This window comes from Tyto alba, unplaced genomic scaffold (genome assembly GCF_018691265.1).
Source record: "Tyto alba isolate M040663 unplaced genomic scaffold, T.alba_DEE_v4.0 Super-Scaffold_45, whole genome shotgun sequence".
Lineage (NCBI taxonomy): Eukaryota > Metazoa > Chordata > Aves > Strigiformes > Tytonidae > Tyto > Tyto alba.
Window position 1 is genome coordinate 38,737,145 of NW_024881321.1, and position 19,131 is coordinate 38,756,275.

Genomic DNA, 19,131 nt, shown 5'->3' on the forward strand with positions numbered 1-19,131 from the left:
TTTCTGGGAAAGATCACCAAAATGTTTCAACTATGTCCAAGATATTCTGAGGGAAAAATAAACATATTGTCAAAATTAGTGGACATTAATACTCTTCTTGTTGAGAAATTAATTGGGAACAAGGACGTAAAATGGATTTTTTTATTCTTGTTTGTGAATCTCAAATCTCAAACATGACCAAGTGCTGATCTTCTGAAGAGCTGTAGATCGTCCATAGTCAGCTGATATTTTCAGTAAGGTAAATTTCTAAAGGTCCATCTGCAGCCTTCATGCCAGAGCCCAGGATTTAATAGGTATTGTATTGCAAATGCATTATGAGCTTCTGTAATGCATTCCAGATCCCGACAGTAACCTAGCTCTTTGTGGTCTCAAGAACTACCTCTACATTAGTAAATAAAACAAGTCAAGACACTTTCTCTGGGCTTGCAGTTCACTGACATGTCATCACTTACATCCATACATCTAGACTCCTTTCCCTGACAAAAAAGACAGCCCTGAACTGTTCCTGGGAATTATCTGGGAAAATAATAGTTGGCGTGGGCCAAAACAGTGTCAGGACTGCGTTAACAATTAAGCACAATAGACGACCCTGTCTTTTCACCTTGGCACTGTTTAACTTGCTTAATATAGACATAGACCAAATTTTTCATTGATCCCTTTCTAACGGGAGTAGAAGACTGACTGTTTTAATGGAGGGCAAATAAAACCAAGGCTCATGTAAGAAACAGAGACTCTGACTTTATGTTGGGACTTGAAGCTTAGAGGTAGAAGTAGCAGGTAGCTAGAAAGACCTGGACTTCATGGGATTGGAAACCAGAAAAAAAAAAAAAAAACAAACAAAACAAAAAACAAAGGACTTCTACAAGTGACAAAGAGTTTAGAATGGGGAATTAGTAACATAGCTGAGATGAAGAGTCAGTAAACAGTGGGAATATGCTGCAGGATCAGAGAAGGACTCACTGGGCAAGGTAAAGACAAAGAGCTGAGAATTCCAGATGTGGATACAGAAGAGTGAGGAGGGAAGGAGAGAGTCTACATGGGATTTTAAGGACAAAGCCAGGGAATTCTGTGGAGTGGCTGGGGTAGATGTTATGGAAGCCTAAGGAAGAAGCTGTGGCTGAATTGAGGAGCCAGGGCAGTGAATGGAAGTGATTAGAACATGCATGTTCTCTTGGGTAAGGAGTAGGAGAGGAACAGACATTAGAGGACTGAGCAGTAAAGCTCTGTGCCAGTGGGAATACAAACTACTCCAGAGCCTGGAGGGAAAGCTGGGATACCTGAGCCTGTGACATATTCTGCTGTGACACTTACTATGAAAGTGTCCCATCTCATCTAAAACTGCCTCACCCAGAGCATGACCATTTAGATGCTATCTGAGGCTTCCAGCCCCACTGATGACTCTTAAGGTTATGAATATAGTTCCTTCTACATGACATTATTGCTGTTTATTTTAAATGGGAAATTACATAAAAAAGCCCAACATGAATTAAAAGAACATTACTAGAGCTACGGATCCAATCATTTGGAAGACTGCTATACAATCTTCATTTGCTTTCTCCTCCCTGTCAGGTTCATGTTGCCTTTAATAAAGGATCACACTTTATTCCCACTGGGTCAGGGTCTTTAGCAGTGCATGAGTTGTTCTCACTGGAAAAGCATTTTTGTATTTTGATTTATCTACAATTTTGGGAATTTCTGTAATGCACACCATCTGTAGAAACTGAATGGTGCACAAATAGTAACATGCATGTTAGGGAAGGAGACAGTATTTTCCCCACTGTGCAGATGAAGGACAAAGGTATGAAAGAAGATCTGGATTAACTTCTCATTTGAGGTGGCCAGCTGGAACTTGGATTTGTTTTTTTCAGGGTATTTAGCATCATTCCCATGAAGTCAGTTACAACAGGGAATGCATAGCACTTCTGCAAATAAGGCCATAGGCCTCCCAGTAGGATGCCACAGAGTGAGGACACACACAGGGTTGGTTAGTAACCACCTGTGTGAGCTCTAGCTGAAGCAATTTCCCTAGAGCTGCACAAGAACTCTGGTGAAAACAGAGAAACAACTCCAGGTCCCCAAGGTGCCATTCAGTTCCTTCACCTTGAGCCACACCATTTATTTCAGCTTGTCTCAAATCTCTGCACAGCTGTGACCATCTATTAACTGCCACTGGCAAACAAAGGCAGCAGCTTCTTTGACTGCACCCTTGTGATCTGAGCCCCGTTGCACTGATGTTTTTCAAAGTAGGGCTTAAAGAACTGCAGTAAATAAAAGAAAAGGCTACCCACTATCATATCATTGATAGCTGATGAGGGGATATTCATACCACCATATTCAAACAGCAAGGTCTTCTGGTGAGACCTCCTGTACTATGGTCTCCAAGGACAGTGGAGGGAAATGAGAGAAAAAACAAGAAGGTGATTTAAAGCAGGAGGTTAACTAAGCTGTGTGAGTAAGCTACAGGAGAGAAAAGCAGGAGAGTACCAGCTCTGCAGGTCCAATGCCAGTGTTTCTGGACTGATCTACCAACTGCTTCCTATATCTAATACCTCCTTCTAGTGCCTGTGACACAGTTTTATGAACAGATAGGGAAGGAAAATCCTCCAGTCCCATCCTGAGTTAGATATATACTCAGCAGGAAAATTACAAGAGTGTTTGCACTATCAGACTGGTTGGAAAAAGAGCCAAAGAATTGGGTCTCTCTGTCAGCATTACTGTCAAAGCACAGGCTGTACACTGATGTGAACGCAGACTCTTTAAAGTCAGGGCTCTATGAGTGGAGATATTGCTTCTCCACACTTTCAGTGAAGACACAGTTCCAGAATCAAAGCTGGGTAATAGGTCTCAGCAATCGTCATGATGCTCAGGGCAAGATCCTTAACAAAGAAAGGAAAAAAAAGACAAACTTACCAGTCCCAGGAAGATGCAGAAGAGCTGAACTACATCAGTGTAGGCCACAGAATAAAGCCCACCCACAAGCGTGTACATAGTTGCAATCAGGGCAGAAATAATGACTGAAATGTTGACATTAATGTCAATGATCACACTTATAGTGGCACCTACAGGGAAAAACAAAGCACTATGTGTTAGTGTATGTCACAGCATGTCTGATGAGAAGACTCACCTTTGTTAAATTGGATATACAGGTGCTGGTCTGACACTCAGCAACAGCATGAAGATTTTCTGCACATCCCTTCAGCACCTTTGAAGATAGTGGGAAAAGGAATGCTCCTGTTGGTCTATGTTTAGCAGCTGTCATTTTGCAGGTTCTTATGAAATGGAGCAGGGAAGGGTCCTGACAGCATTTCCCTACATTGCTCAAGCTCTGTAAGGACTACACTCTTGTTCTGCCCTGGGAAAAGAAGCCATACACAGGCAGCTGAAGCTTCCCTGAGTGAGTTGCAGCCTCATGGGGACAAGTATCACTGAAGTAAATGCTGTGCCTAGGAGAGGTCTGCTGCAACATATCACACATGCTCTGAGCTAATCCCTTTTGACCAAGGAAGGAATGGTAGAGGAGACACCAGCTATAGGGACAATAGCCCACTGACCCTTCTAAAGTGCCCTCGAATTGTTTGCATGGGGCAAAGGTGGGTTTCTTTGCAAACTGTAAAATCCATCCTCCGTTGTCAACCTAGAAACCAAGAATTTTTCCAAGTACCATCAAGCAGATTTAATTTTTAAAAAACAAACCACAATGTTGAGCTGACCAGTCAGTCTCCACAAATAGCTTGTAGAATTAAAGAATTGCTGACACTGAAAGGCATCTCTAGAGATTGTCTAGTCCAAGTCCCTACTAAAGCAGTGTCACCTGGAGCAGGTTGCTCAGGATCATGTTCAGTTGGGTCTTGACTATCTGCAAGGACTGAGACTCCACAACTTCTCCACGCAACCTGTGTTAGTGTTTGACCTCTCCCACTGTAAAAAAAAAAAAAGTTTTTCTTAAGTTCAGATGGAATTTCCTGTAGTTCTGTTCATGCCCATTGCCTCTTGTCCTATTACTGGGCAGCACAGAGATGAGTCTGGCTCTGTCTTCTTTATTCTGTTCCCCCCCACTGCCAAAGCAGGTATTTATGCAGATGGATAAGATACCTCTGAATCTTCTTTTCCCCAGGCTGAACAGTCCCAGGTCACTCAGCCTCTCCTTATATGTCAGATACCCCAGCCCCTTAATAATATTTGTGGCTCTTCACTGGACTCTCTCCATTATGTCCACATCTCTTGCATTGGGGAGCACTGGATCCAGCACTCCGAATGTGTCCCACCAGTCCTGAATAAAGGTGAAGAATCCCTTCCTTCAACTTGCTGGCAATGGTCCTTCTAATGCAGCCCAGGATGCTATCAGCTTTCTTTACCACAGGGGCACATTGCTGGATTATGGTCAACTTCATTGCCTTCTAAACCTCCCAGATCCTTTTCTGCAACCCTACCTTCCAGCTGGTCAGCCCCCAGTTTGTACTGGGACATCAGGGTGTATCTCCCCAAGTCAGGATTTAACGTTTCCCTTTCTTGAACTTCATAAGGCTCCTCTTGGCCCATTTCTGCAGCTTGCTGAGGTCCTTCTGAATGGCAGTACAACCATCTGGTCTACCAGCAATTTATCACAGTTTTTATTTTCTGCAGACTAGCTGAAGGTGCACTTGATCCCATCAGTCAAGTCTAACGAAAACGTTACACAGTACACGACTCAGTATTGACCTTTTCAGTGCACAACAGGTGACTGGCCACCCAGTGGCATCCATGTTGCTGGTGACAGCCCTCTGAGTCCAGAAGTTCAGCCAGTTTTCAATGCTCCTCACTGTTCACTTTTCTAGCCTGTACTTTATCTGTTTGTCTATGAGAATATTACAGGAGATGGTGTAAAAAGCCCATTTTGAAATTAACATGTCCTGCTGTCCCTTGATGAACCAGGATGGTCAGCTCATCATAGAAAATGTCAGGAATTATTTCCTCTCCATAAATCCATGCTGACTCCCCCCAGTCCCCTTCCTGACCTTCACTTGCTTGGAAGTAGTTTCCAGAAGTATTTGCTCTGCTACCATCCCAGGGATTGAGATGAGACTGACCAGTGTTTAATTCCTGGTATTGTCCTTCTTGCCCTTCTTGAAGATGGGAATGACATTTGTTTTCTGCCAGTCTTCAGGAACATCCCTGATCACCACAGTCTTCAGAAAATTACTGAGAATGTCTTTGCAATGCTATCAGCTTGCTCCCACAGCGCTTGCAGGATGCATCCCATAAGGTCCCATGAAACTGTGTCTGTTGAGTCTATTTAAATGTTTCCGAACCTGAAGTTATTGTCAGTGCACTCAAGCAAGCTCCCGAATCGCTTGTGCCCTCCTGCACTGCCCTTCCAGCAGCTATCAGGATGGTTATACATCTCCCTTAGATGTATTAGCTATTTCACATGATTGCAGTGTTTTAAAATCATGTTTTAAAAAATCCTCTCCTTCTAATTAGGATGATTTATATGAAACTTCTTGCAATAACTTTTAGTGCTTGCAGGTATTGTAGCTGGATATTCTCGACCACATATGTAGAAGAGTTCTGGCAGTAGAAGACAACATGATGTGTGATATATAAGAGCTGCTGGAGCTGCCAGGTGGGTTTTAGCTGTACAGTGAGACTTCAGTGTTCATGTGCTTAAGGATTACAAGCTCAGACCTCTTTCACAAACAACCTTTCTTTCCATTCTACAACCCTCCCAAGCAAGGACTCATGAGGAAGATCGTGTAGTGAAGAGTACTGGGATTAAATATTCATCAGTGAGGATAGGTGTGCAAATTAGGAAGTATAATATAAATAAATTATTCACAGAATACTTAAAATCAAAACCTGCAATGACCTTTATAAATCATTGATGGTCTTTAACGTTCAGCTGTTAATATAAAACTACTAGAAAGGTATTCACACCGCTTGCTTTGAAATATCACAGATTACCTTGTCCTCAATCAAAAAGAAAGTATATTCCAGATACTTAGAGTGTTCTTCAAGTTATTCAACTCCCGTCACCTCAGCATGTAATTTGTTCTTAGTTAAGGGTTTTGTGATGAAATTGTGGTAAACAAGTTCCCCATTGCTTTGCAGTTCATCACAGCACAGTTGGAGAGTACCTTCAAAATTTATTTTCTGTTTAAAATAGCTTGTGCTAGAAAGCATTACCACATGCATGTGCACTATGAGTATGATTAGCTGGTAAAAGTCAACTACAGGTGCTTCAACTCAAGAGCTTTCTCAGTTCTTGAAGAGATTTCTAAATTCAGTCCTGAAATATAATTAAAAACCCTGGAAACTGATGGCTTTTTCAGGGCTGGATGAGTAGTTGGGTGATTTTCTATTGAGTCATAGTTCCACTAATTCTCTGAATCTTTTCTTGAATCTGATGCATTTTCTTCATTTTATCAAGTAGAAAGCCATTTAGAATTTAATAATACTTAAATTTATTGATCAATATCTGGTTTACTTCTATTATTCGTACTATGGAAAGTTCTGTATATGTCTCCTATATGCAAAGGATTATTTTGTTTAGATGTATTGGCAATAATGTCTCAGATCTTTAAGGGTAATTTTGACTGGTTTCTGTGTTCTCAGTGGTGCAAAAGAGAAGCTGGGGCAGCCCTGACACAAAAGGGACACTTGCAATCACTCATGTTACCCTCACAATTAAAGGGAATTTGTTGCTAAATCTTTCCATGCTCTTTAAAAAGTGACAATTTAAAGGTATTTGAAAGTGAATAGACACCTTGAATGTCTTTCCATTACCAAAATAATTAATGGGGTACCATTACCAGGTTTAATTATTAGTTACCATGGGTCTGAGAACTGTCACACGATGAATCATTTGGCTAGGCTGGTTAGCATTTCAAGCCAGAATTTTAATTCATTACTGATTTTCTTAATCCTTTCCACCTGTGATAAATTAATATTTATACTGCTTATTCCTTACCTAAGGCAGAGAAGATGGCAGCAGCCCAAAACATTTCTCCCATTAAAGCTGGAATAAACAGTAGTCCTCCCATCCTTTTTCCATAAAGCTGCTGAAAAGGGTCTAACATTGTCACATAGCCTTTGGATCGCATAGGTTTTGCAAAAAAAAGGCCACCTGAAAAGAAAAGTAGCATAAGACACCAGCTGCAGTGGAGAATGCATTGCTGTTAAGGGGTGAAACACCGATTGTCAGTTAAGGATACAAAAATATCAGTATTACTGTTTAATTTTTTTTTAAAGAAATAATTACAGTTAAAATATCCTCTAAGAATTCTTACCTTACATCTGTCTACAGACTTACATAAACATATCTGCACTGTTAACATGTGTGATCTGATACTGAAAAATAAGTTTGTCTTGTTTTGTCTAGTTCAGTTTACTTAATCTGCCATTATGGATGCTCTCAGAGTTTTGTCTAATTTTGGATCAGCCTCAGGGAATGGCATTTCTACCTAATCCTGGTAATTCTTAGAGCGGAATCCAGCATAAATTTTCACATGGTCCTACTCTAAAAATAAAATTGTCTGGGATTCCTGGATCAGAAACATGAGTTCACACATGGTTTAGTACACACACAGTTTAGTACACACACAACATATCTGATTCAGGACAATTCAGATTTATTGTGTATGCTTAAATCAGCCTTACTACACCTGCAGCGTAGCTCAGATGCCTTCTGGGCTCTGCAGGTGTCAGACTCCCTCGACATTTGTCGTACACTTGTTTCACTTATGCATGTGCAGGAATTTTGATGTACCACAATTCCGCTCTGCCTGGCTGGTGTACGGGCTGGACGTGCACACAAATGTGCAGAGGCCTCACCTTTCTAATGTACAGTCCTCAAATTCTTTCTGGATGGGGAAAAAAAAAAGGACTTATCTCAGGAAAGCTGAAAGAGCCCTTATATGGAAACCTGTGTAGTTGAGATTTACACATGACTATAACTAAGTAGACTTCTACCACAGTAAAACTGCTGAAATGCAATATATAAGGTACAATACAAAAAACCTGGAAAATGAGTCAGTTCCCAGTAAAATTTACAGTGCGGTATTTTGTGACCCTTAGTTTGGTTCTTCATCACAAAATATGTAATGTATTCATTGTGTGGTACAGATTTCCCACATTTCTATATATTGCCTTAAATCACTCATATTTCTTTGTTTCATTAAGTTCCCTGAACAGAAGGTATTGTCTTACGAATCACAATTTATTTATAGTGCTTATGCTAATGCTATCTTTAGGCAGGCTGTTTAGATGCATAAACTCCAGCATTTTTTAACTATTCTTGGATTGGTCTTGCACCCTGTTCCTATTCTACTTGTTATGTCATCATTACAAAAGACAAGTAAAAGAAGAAAAAGAGTCACTGGTATTATAATCTATTAGGATGTTCAAGCATCTGTCAAAGGAAATTGGAGATATTCTAACTGTTAAAACTAAATTGCTTGAAAAATTAGGAAAAGTGGTATGCAGCACAACATTGAACCAACAGGGATATTATATCAATCTTAAATCCTTCTCGTCTGAAGCAGTAATATGTCTTCTAGACATGTATTTAGAATTTTGGTTATTTTTTAAAAAAAGAAGGATAAACACCTCCTCCTCACCTCCCCTCCCCCCCCCAACTTGCATGTACAGATCATGTCACAGAAATTATTTCCTCTCTGCTCTGCAGAGATATATGGCAGATATATGGTCACATGATACAGACTTCTGTTCTCTGCAGTGTCCATTAAAATTTCCAGGGAAAAAAGTCTGCATATCTTTAAAAACAACTGGAAATGAGGGTAGAGGCTTACTCAACCTTTTCTGGGCTATTATTAATTTGTGTCAATTGTACAGAGGCTAAGATTCAGGAAGATCCTTGTGGCTATGATCCTGACGACTGCTTAATGACATCAGTGGATGATGACCTTCATGACATCATAATGACATCAGCTGACCACCAGTCAGACATCTACCGTTATTATTTTCCTTACAGGAAATAGAGCTGCTGTCAGGGATGGGAACTGCTAATGCAACTGGAGCTGGCCCACATGTGCCAGAGAGGAAGGAACATCTACAGTGGGGAAGGTTTCTGCCTGGGAAGAGAGGAGAACTGGGACAGGCCATAGGAAAGCATTTCTGAGGGGAAAAAGGAGTCAGGAGGGCAACCAAGTAGTACTGGAAAAAATAAGTGTCAAGAAAACTTGAATAAACAATCAAAGGAAACAAAGGGACAGACTAGAGAGGACCATGAGAAAAGACTCAGAATAGACCGAGAGGTCTATTAGAAAGGCTAATACACCTGTCACATTAATGAAAGATGAAGAACACAGGATCCTTTTTGTAACAACATTCTTTTTAAATGGTTGCATCACCAGTTGCATTAGGGACATGATCTGTTCACAAACTGAGAGGGTGTAGTTAACAACTTTGTTGCATATTCATCATGGCTCACAAGGCCATACTTTTGTTGGAAGTTGTTTCATGTGGTTGAGACACAGTTAGAAATTTTGTATTGCTATTATTTTTTATGAAAAGTAAGGAAGTTCTGAGACTACATTTCAAGAATTAGAGGCCACAGCATTAAAGATTATAATATTGCCTGTATTTTACACTCTGACCCTGCATATAGTAGGATTGTGTATTTGCATTTTGACATGTGATTTGGAGTTTTGTACCACATTTAAGAGGATGCTTGGTCCGATTTTAAGGAAATAGACCAGTTCTACTACACCCTTCTTACACAAAATTAAACACTTAGATGCTTGGTAAAAATCTGTAAGCACTTCTGCTTATATCTGAAAGGATATTTGCCACTCTTGAATTCCAAGATTTATAGGTGCCCTGATACTATCATATTCCAGATCATATAGGCACTTTAAGAAAACCAGAATGTATAAACCATAGTATACATAATTTTAAAAAAAATTAAATCCCACAACAAAACCTTTCTTATCATGACCTCCATAGAACACTACAGTTGTAATAATTAAATAGGTCTTGCCGAGGCATTCAGGATACTTAAGATAACAAACTATAGTGATTTTCATCTTTTCTTTTTAATGGTCAAACCTATCAGCAGAAGGAATCCAGTTTACCTCAGTACCCTTTTATCAGATCCTACTTGTCTCAGTTCAAATGATGGACTTATCATCAAAACTGTTTAAAATGAGAGACTATTAGCTTTAGTTCTTTCCTTACCTAAAATCAGACTAAGGGAATATCCAATAGGTGCCTGAGCCCAAGCTAGACCATAGCCAGGGACATACACGGCTTCTGCTGTCCCATTGATGTAACCTCCTCCAACCCATGTGGCTGAAAAAGAAGAGGTGGAAAGGTCTTCAATGCACACAAAGAAACAAAACCTCCTGTATTGTAGAATGAAATTGTCATTACTTATAATATTGTTATTTTTTAATTATATGTACTGTACAAGTGCCAGACACGGCATCCTTCTGTAAAAGACAGTCCAAATTCAAAGAACTTACAACCTCAGCATACGAAAAAAGAAGTCAGATGGATTGAGACAATCATCAAGGTGCCTAAGTGTCTGTGTAGTCAGTGAAGATGTGAGGGCTGAGTCCCCTGCTGCTTGTTTAACATGAATGAAGCACATCATTACCATTTTCTTTGTGTTAGTCCAAATGAAGGAGAGATGTAAGGGGGAATCTGAAGAAGAATAAACATACAGTGATAAACCCATCCAAGGCGGGAGAACTCAAAGTATTTAAATTAGAGAAGCGCTTAATGAATGGATCATTTACTAGGGCCTTCATGAAAAAATTACCCTTAAAACCTTGTTAAATTTTAAATTTTGGCTACGTGAAGCACATTTAGTAAACTCTGACTTCCCTAAATACTGTATTTCCATATAGGGCTGTGATGGTCTTCTGTTGTTATTTAAATTCTAAACTTTGATTAATTTATTTTTGTGCTTCCTGAAGACATATTCCAGAATTGAACTGTGCTTTCTGTAATATTTCTGATTTTACCTATCTAAAAACCAGCAGCATTTTTAATATACCCACCTCAGACTCTTAATGAATTGATTCTCTGCCTCGAAGGGAAGTTTCTACGCTTAAGACTTTAGGACCTACAGTATGTATAAAAGAATATCTCCAACACAGAAATGTATCGTGATTACATCTGAAAACATAATTCATAACAAATTATGTAATAAAGTTTATCTCTTCCTGTTTGCAGATTCCATGCAAAAAGTTATTGATTTTTCTCTAAACTACAATGAGTACATTTTATGAATCTGGGCCTGTAGTTAGAACAAGGGCAGTAGATCATTATAAGTATTAGGTTTTTGGTAACACTCTCTTGATTTGCCTCAGAAGCCTTTGCCTTCTCATATAAGAGTAGTCCAGGCTTTCTGTATAAAAATTCACAATTGTAAGAAATTTCTTTTCCTTAAGAATTCTTCAGAATTTTCCCAGCATCCACCATCATACAAGCAAACTAGATTTTGTGTTTAAGACAAACAATTGGAAGTAAAGATAAATGAAGAAAACTGAATTAAAATTCCTAAAGAAATTTCATTAAAATCTAAATGACCACTCTTTTCTGATTAACTGCAATATCTCTCAAATACTACCAGAGGGTATTTTTTTTTAACTCAATGCTAAAAGATCTCCAGCAACCAGAGCATTACAATTGTCCCCCTTTCAGCATTTTGAAGCATAGGAATGGAGCATTCTGTTGTTGGAAATAATATAATGGGCTTGTAAGAGGGATGTGCATGCAGAGAAAGTCTGCAACAAAAGATGTGACCCAAGGAACCCTGTTATTGGTAGATATTTTGGTATCAAGGTCTATTGTGCACTGTAGAGACAAGACAAGATGTGAATGATGCCCACTTGGAGAAGATACGTGAACGATGATTATTGATCAGAAGAGCAGGGATACAGAATCTATTTAAAAAGTTGTCAGACATTTGAGATTTTGTGCCCCTTGACAGTGTGAATTAAGCTAGGTGGGAATACGATACTTTGGTTAACAGAATACTGGAATCATAGGATCATAGAATAGTTTGGTTTGGAAGGGACCTTAAAGATCATCTAGTTCCTAGACCAGGTTGCTCAAAGCCCCATCCAACCTGGCATTGAACACTTCCGGGGCAGGAGCGGGGGCACATCCACAATTTATCTGGGCAACCTGTTCCAGTGTCTCACCACCCTCACAATGAAGAATTTCTTCCTTATATCTAATCTGAAGCTACCATTTTTCAGTTTAAAACCATTACCCCTTGTCTTATTACAGAACTCTCTGATAGAGTCCCTCCCCATCTTTCCTGTAGCCCCCTTTAAGCACTGGAAGGCTGCTATAGGGTCTCCCCAGAGCCTTGTCTTCTCCAGGCTGAACAACCCAGACTCTCTCAGCTTGTCCTCACAGGGGAGGTGATCCAACCCCTTGATCATCTTTGTGGCCTCCTCTGGACCTACTTGAGCATGTCCATGAACTTTTTATGTTGGTGGCCCCAAAGCTGGACACAGCACTGCCATTGGGGTCACATAAGAGCAGAGTAGAGGGGGAGAATCCCCTCCCTTGACCTGCTGGCCACACTTCTCTTGGTGCAGCCCAGGATAAGGTTGGCTTTCTGGGCTGCATATGCACATTGCCGGTTCACAGTCAGTTTTCAATTCGCTAATACCTCCAAGTCCTTCCCTGCAGGGCTGCTCTCAGTTCACTCATTGCCCAGTCTGTATCTATGTTCAGGATTGCCCCAAGCTGGGGTCTTTGCCCTTAGCCTTGTTGTACTTCATGAGGTTCGCAAGGACCCACCTCTCCAGCCTGTCAAGGTCCCTATGGATGGCATCCCTCCCCCTCCAGTGTGTTGACCGCACCACACAGCCTGGTGTTGTAGGCAAAATTGCTGAGGGTGCACTCAATCCCACTGTCCATGTCCCTGGCTAAGATATTAAATAATACTCATCCCAGTATGGACCCCTCAGGAATACCACTGGAGTGTCCACCTGGACACTGAGACATTGACCACTGAGTCCATGACTACCTGGGATACATGTTGCCTATTGTGTCTCAAGCAACATAGATTTATGGAATAGGTTGTAAGCACCTGTATACAACAACAAAAGTAAATACTTAGAATTGTACTTGTCTCCTTCCCTGGAAAAAGCATGAGCATGAATTCTACATGAATTATACCCATTTCCAGATGGTGAATAATATTCCATAGTCAAGGACGGATGTCCAGCATTGCTGCAGGTGTGGTGCAAGAAGGCTTCAATGTCTAACATTGATTTGCCTGGGGTTGCTACTGAGGTAGTGGATGTATTCCAAGGGACAGTTCAACGCTGTGCCTAACTCCCTTACTTTTTTTCTGGGGGGGATGAGGTCACCACTTCTGTGTGACTTTGCAGAAGCCATTGCCCTCCCCTGAATGAAAGGGAACAATGCCCTGTGGAAGAGTATGGCTGGGTAAAGTGGAATGGAGGATTTAGCACTTATTTTCATTTTGATTTCTTGATTTCTGGATTGGGGGTTGAAAAACAGCTGCTGATTAATTTTTGTGTGCACATGACTCTACTGGAACATCTGCCAAGGACCCCAGCTCTCTAGGAAGGTGCTATATGTCTTTTTCTGAGGGAGAGAATGGGTAGTCAGCATGTATATGGACATCAGTAAATGCATTAGAAAAGGAATAATAACATATGATAGGATGGGATTTCAACCTTAGATATTAATTTTCTGATCCTCAGTTTGCTAAGCCACAATTTAACATTTGTTTAATACCTGTTTTTGTGAAATTCTTTTTTTTTTTTTTTCTAAATCAGACAAAGGAATATAAAATTTAATAATCTATGGAAACACTCATGTGGTAATCTATTTTAATCCTTTCATTGCCTGCCATCTGAAGGACCAATAAATGCAGCAAATGCCAACATCCATTTAAAACATGTACCCTAAAAAATGATCAGACAAATACTGAGGATATGTAGAGAAATTCTGCTCATAGTTCATATGAAGCACACAGAAATTAATCTCAGATTTCTTTGTATATATTGATTTATATTAAAAAATCAGATTTTTTGGCACTTCTTTGTGAATGATCCCTTGTCTGACCACTCAAATTATTGAATCAACTCATCAAGTTCTGTAAAATGAAAATCCTGACCTAAGGAAAACAGAAAAATATAATTTTCTATTTTTTTTTTTTTTTTTTTTTTGTGGAATGATATGTAGTTCCATCCAACTAAAATGAAAAAATGACATCAGTAGATTATTTCCTTTTTTGGTCACATTTGTAAACATTTGATTATGACACCTCAAATATTTCCTTTCGGGTTTTGGGGTTTAAACTCAATCACCGAAATTAGAATAGACTCAAGTTTGTCACATATACCACTTCTTATGAATTTCACCCACAAATTAAGAAGCATTAATATTTAATGCATCATTTTAACTGTAAGTATGTAAAAATGATACCCAAATTAAAGGCATGTTTACTATGGTACTATGTTAGTTCATTTTAATGCAAGCTGCTACGATCCCCGATTCAAGCTTCTCACTTTTTCTATTTTGATAATTGCAGACACTCAGCCTTCAACAGGCGTCATGTTTAGGCGTTTCAGTAGCTAGTTGGTACAGCTGCTTCTTCGGGATCACGGAGTACACACAATTATGTCCACAGCCATTATTCATAGGGAGTGCACTTGCTTTAAGGCTTTTCAATGCCATTTAGAAAATCAACTATAATTACTGAAGAATCTTCAGTCCACCCCTATGAAGTCACAATGATTATGCTCTGTACTTTTATTTCAAATTTATTGGCTGAGTTCTGTCATCCTCCCCACCAAGTAGCCCTAGTAATTGCTGCTGGTTTTGGAGCCAATGCCCACAGAATGTGGTAGTGTTTGTCTTGGGCAAGAAAGACAGAATTAGGCCTTATCTCATAACCCAAAGTACTTCATGTCCATACTAACAATATCCTTTCTGGAGATCTTTGAAACTTTATTGTTTTACTTTATGGGGAGGACTTCGCTTTTTAATTCATATTTAGACAATCAAAGCTGTAAAATATAAAGACTATGTTGGAATAGCAATATATCTCTGGAGGCATGGCTATGAGGTGCAAAATCTGCATCTATCATTTTTAAAGAAGAAAATATGCCCTTGAATAATGTGACGATTTAGTAAAAATTATTGAGGATTTTGATCACCTTACTTCAGCGATTATTTTGTTACGGCTTTACAAACTATCTATCCCAATCACCCTCACTGAGACAGAACTCAGACTAACCCCTGGTTCAGTAGACTTATGCCCACAACTAACTTTTTGTGCCAGGCGTGGTTCCCCAAAACTGAAAGTGTAATTTACTTTCCATCTAAAGCTTTAACTGCCATATTTATGGAAGGTAGAGGTGAGAAAGTACGTGAATCTTGACAGTATAAAATCCATGAGTGTTTTAGTTGCACAAAGGCTTTAGGATCAGTTTGTTATTCTACCGCAGAGATGATATACTACGCCATCTCTAGAGCTTTCATGAAACGGGATGATTATGTGTGGGTGTGAATTGTGGTGGTTATAGAAATTGTCTGCAATATAGGAAGCCCAGTTCCAAATCTCATCTCTGCTTCAGCTGTTATGAAAAATATTCCTGTAAACTAGGATTAAGGTGACCAGAATTTGTTTCTTCTTCCACAGGCAAAGCTGTTAGTCATAACCACTCGCGCAGGGATTGTCTTGTTTTGTCTCCACTCCCCTGATCTAATGATTACAGTTTTGTGGCAGGCAATAGCTCTTCAAAATATTCTTGTTTCAGTGCTCTTGAAAACATTTCATTCAGCAGAAAGCAGTCAAGCCAGCTCTTGCTTTGAGCAGAATCTTGTTATATCTGGTGCCTCGGTAGCCAATGGATATGTGATACAGTAAATTACAGCAAAGTGCGAGAAGTCGAACATCTGCCCGCATTCAAACTTTATTCACTTTTACAAACATTCTTTACTCAATATCCAAATATTCAGTCTTTGAATGAGCAAAATGATCCTCCAAGGGTTTGGGAATTTCTCTTGATCGAATAACACAGAATCCTGGCCCAAATTTTTATGTGTCTTTTCCTTAATAGATAATAGTGAAACCAGAACAGGGCAAACTAGCAAAACATAAATATAATCTGATAAATCCAACTTGGCAATTGAAAGGGATTTGCCTGAGTAGGAATTAGAATAAACAATAAAAAACCCCCATGTTTAAAAATTAAATTGTTTAAATAAAAATTGTGGGCCAATTCACTCTTCTTATAATGCATTTTTGTTCCGATATCATACGTTATCTGTAAGACTTGAGATTCTGGACCATATTTTGAATATCTTGTTTAGCCAATAAGACTCCTGGTTTGAGCAGCTCTGGGAGTCAGACAGCACTGCTTACAAAATTAGTGAAGAACAATTCCTTCACCCAGGCTTTTCCTATCGATACTACTGTTGACAGTAATGTATTATTTTGTCAAACTGCTGCAAAATAAGTTAGAAGAACTCACAAAGTAAGTTTGCTGAAATCAGTGGAATTACAAGTTTGGATTTATGCCAATTTTCTTTTAGAAACTTATTCTTAATTGATGCTGCACATATTCTCCTCCTCCCTCCACCCCCCCATCTTTTTGCATAAAAACTTTGTTTTACTCAGATCAAACAAAAATAACTCACCAATTTGGATGGCTTTAGCAACAATACCAGTTATTTTAAAACTGGCTTTATTATTAATCTAGATATAAATTCTATACTTCCGTCCCAAATATATCTGATCTGCAGATGAACATGAAAGCACTGAATAAGAAATATAATATATTGTCCCTGTATGATTTAAAAATATTTGTTGTTTTCATATAGATGTGACGTGGCTGTTCACTAAACAATGTTAGCAGCAATTGGGAAAAATAAAAAAGTATATATAGATTTTCTTCATTTGCATTACTCGACACGCAGATTACACTTCTTCATTCAGATGGAAACCTGACAAGTTATACGCTGGTTAGGAAAAAAATAAAAGGTGATTGTTTACATACCAGTCATTGTAAATCCACCAACTAGCAAGCCGATGTCTCTTCCGCCGACTATAATAGCTTCGCTGCGATCTCCCTCGCTGCCGGTGTTCTTGGTTTTCCAAGCAGCCCATATCCCAACTGCCAGGATAGCCAGGTAGAACACGATGATGGCCACCAGCCCCTCCGCATGGAAAGCCATGCTGAAGTCCTGACTGTTTCTTTGATTGCTATTTCATTAAGACCTCTGGAGAGAATGCAATAATATGGCTGCTTTTAACAAACCTGGTAAGATGCTTTTGAGAATCAGTGTACAAAGAAAACTCAGATGGTTATTAAAGAGTCTATTCCAGTGAATTTAGGAAACAAGTATTTCAGAGGTACTCGAGATTAAGATTACATGCCAATTCAAATGCCTGTGATGCAACAACCAACAATTGTAACCCCCAGTTACAATGAGAAATGAATGATGTGGCTGAAAGCTACGCAATTTGTGGAAATCGGTTACTGAGCACAGAATTATTTTAGTGTCACCAAGTCTCCAGTGCCAGGGAGCTCTTCAGTCGAGAAGTAGTTTGGTACATGGAATAGAAGGTCTTGGCCATGCGGGCTATTAAAGAAGTCTCTATTTAGTTAGAAAACAAGTCACAAAAACTGTTCTAAGTTATATGAGAACAACGGATAAGTGATAGCTACAACAGCAAAACACATCTTTTGAGCCTTTGTGTTGGAATGCTGTCTTCTCCTTTGTCACCTCCCGTGTTTTAAAATCGCAACATGTAAACGTCCGGCACTGAAAGTACGAATCTATTCTCGCTCGCGATTTGAGAAGTAAAGGGGAAGCTTAAAACCTGTCGAACGGCAGAAATTTTGAGGCAGGGGATCTACAGTGGGGGAAAACTCCCGGGCGCCGGGAGCAGCGGCTGCCCCCCACCCAATTCCTGCAGTGCCCCCCCCCACCCCCCGCCCGCACCCCGCCGCCCCGCTGTCACCCCACAGCCCGATCTCGCTGTCACCCAGCCCCCATGGCTGTCACCCCACAGCCCGATCTCGCTGTCACCCAGCCCCCATGGCTGTCACCCCACAGCCCGATCTCGCTGTCACACAGCCCCGATGGCTGTCACACAGCCGCGCCGCCAACACCCGTCCACGCTCCCGACGGCTCCGTCGGAGCCTTGCGCGGAGCCACACCGCGGAGCCACCACCCGGAGCCACCCCACGGAGCCACCCCACGGAGCCGGCCCTACCTGCCTGGGGTGTGTGTTTGTGTGTGTGCGTGTTGCTCCGCACTCCGCGGAGGCGCCGCGCCGCCCCGCGCGACCGCGCACCCCGGCCCCGCGCCCACGGCGGGGCTCCCCACGCCATTTCCATACCCCCCCCCCCCAACCTCCCGTCCCCCACCCCACGGTGCCCGGCGTCCCACCTGCGCTCCGCCGCCTCGCTGCCCCGCAGCCCACGGGGCACGGCCGCCCATCCCGCGGGGCGGTGTCGGGGCTGAGCCGCGGGGGACTTTGCCCCCGCCCGCTTTTTTTTTTTTTTTTTTTTTTTTTTTTCCCTCCTCGGCGTGGGGAGCGAAGGCGCAAAGGCAGGATCGTCTCTTTCCCCCCCGCGGTGCCGGCGGTGCACCGAGTGCCGAGGCTGCGACGGGGGGCTCGTGGATTAAAAAGAGGAAAATCCCTTTATAAAGGAGGAGGGTCGAGAGGGGTGAGAAGACCGTGTCCGTCAGAGCTGGGGGGAGGAAGGGGGAAAGACGTCAGAGTGCTAGGGGACGTTGTGGGGAAGTAAGGATGACTCAAGGGAGAGAGATTGTCGTGTCACGGCAGGGAAAGAGGGTTAGGAAGTGAAGTTGGGGTGAGGAAACAAAAGGGAATGAAGGGGAGAAAGGAAGGAACAGGATCATGCCAAACCAGCAGGAAAGAGAAAGGAAAGAAAGAAAGAGCTGATGAAAAGAGACACAGAAAAAGGAGGGCTGGAGGGAGGGGAGGGAGCTGAGGAGGGGAGAGGGAAGGTGAGCTCTGTGCTCTCCTTCCCCTCCCTGGCACCCTCCCCGCATCACCCCTGGGCCTAACACGGGGCAAGCACCGAGCCCCAGCACGGCTCGTGGGGCTGGGCAGGACCGTCCTTCCCCACAGCTCCCTTCCAAACCTGGTTGAAC

The 19,131-nt window shown here is 41.2% G+C and overlaps 1 protein-coding gene across 2 annotated transcripts in view; it reads right to left on the reverse strand.

Moving 5' to 3' along the window:
• SLC5A7 (solute carrier family 5 member 7) overlaps positions 1-18,871 on the reverse strand; it is a 28,614-nt gene extending 9,743 nt beyond the window's left edge. Inside the window, exons 1-5 of one of the 2 annotated variants that reach the window (XM_042806235.1) lie at positions 18,400-18,871; positions 17,001-17,223; positions 10,174-10,287; positions 6,947-7,102; positions 2,911-3,059 (exon numbers count right to left, since the gene is read on the reverse strand). In XM_042806235.1, the coding sequence (XP_042662169.1) occupies positions 2,911-3,059; positions 6,947-7,102; positions 10,174-10,287; positions 17,001-17,178 (597 nt within the window). In that variant the 5' untranslated portion in view covers positions 17,179-17,223; positions 18,400-18,871. Of the gene's footprint in view, positions 1-2,910; positions 3,060-6,946; positions 7,103-7,640; positions 7,753-10,173; positions 10,288-17,000; positions 17,224-18,399 lie in introns of those variants that run through there. The other variant, XM_032997140.2, reaches the window with a different exon arrangement.
• Positions 18,872-19,131: the final 260 nt, after the last annotated feature.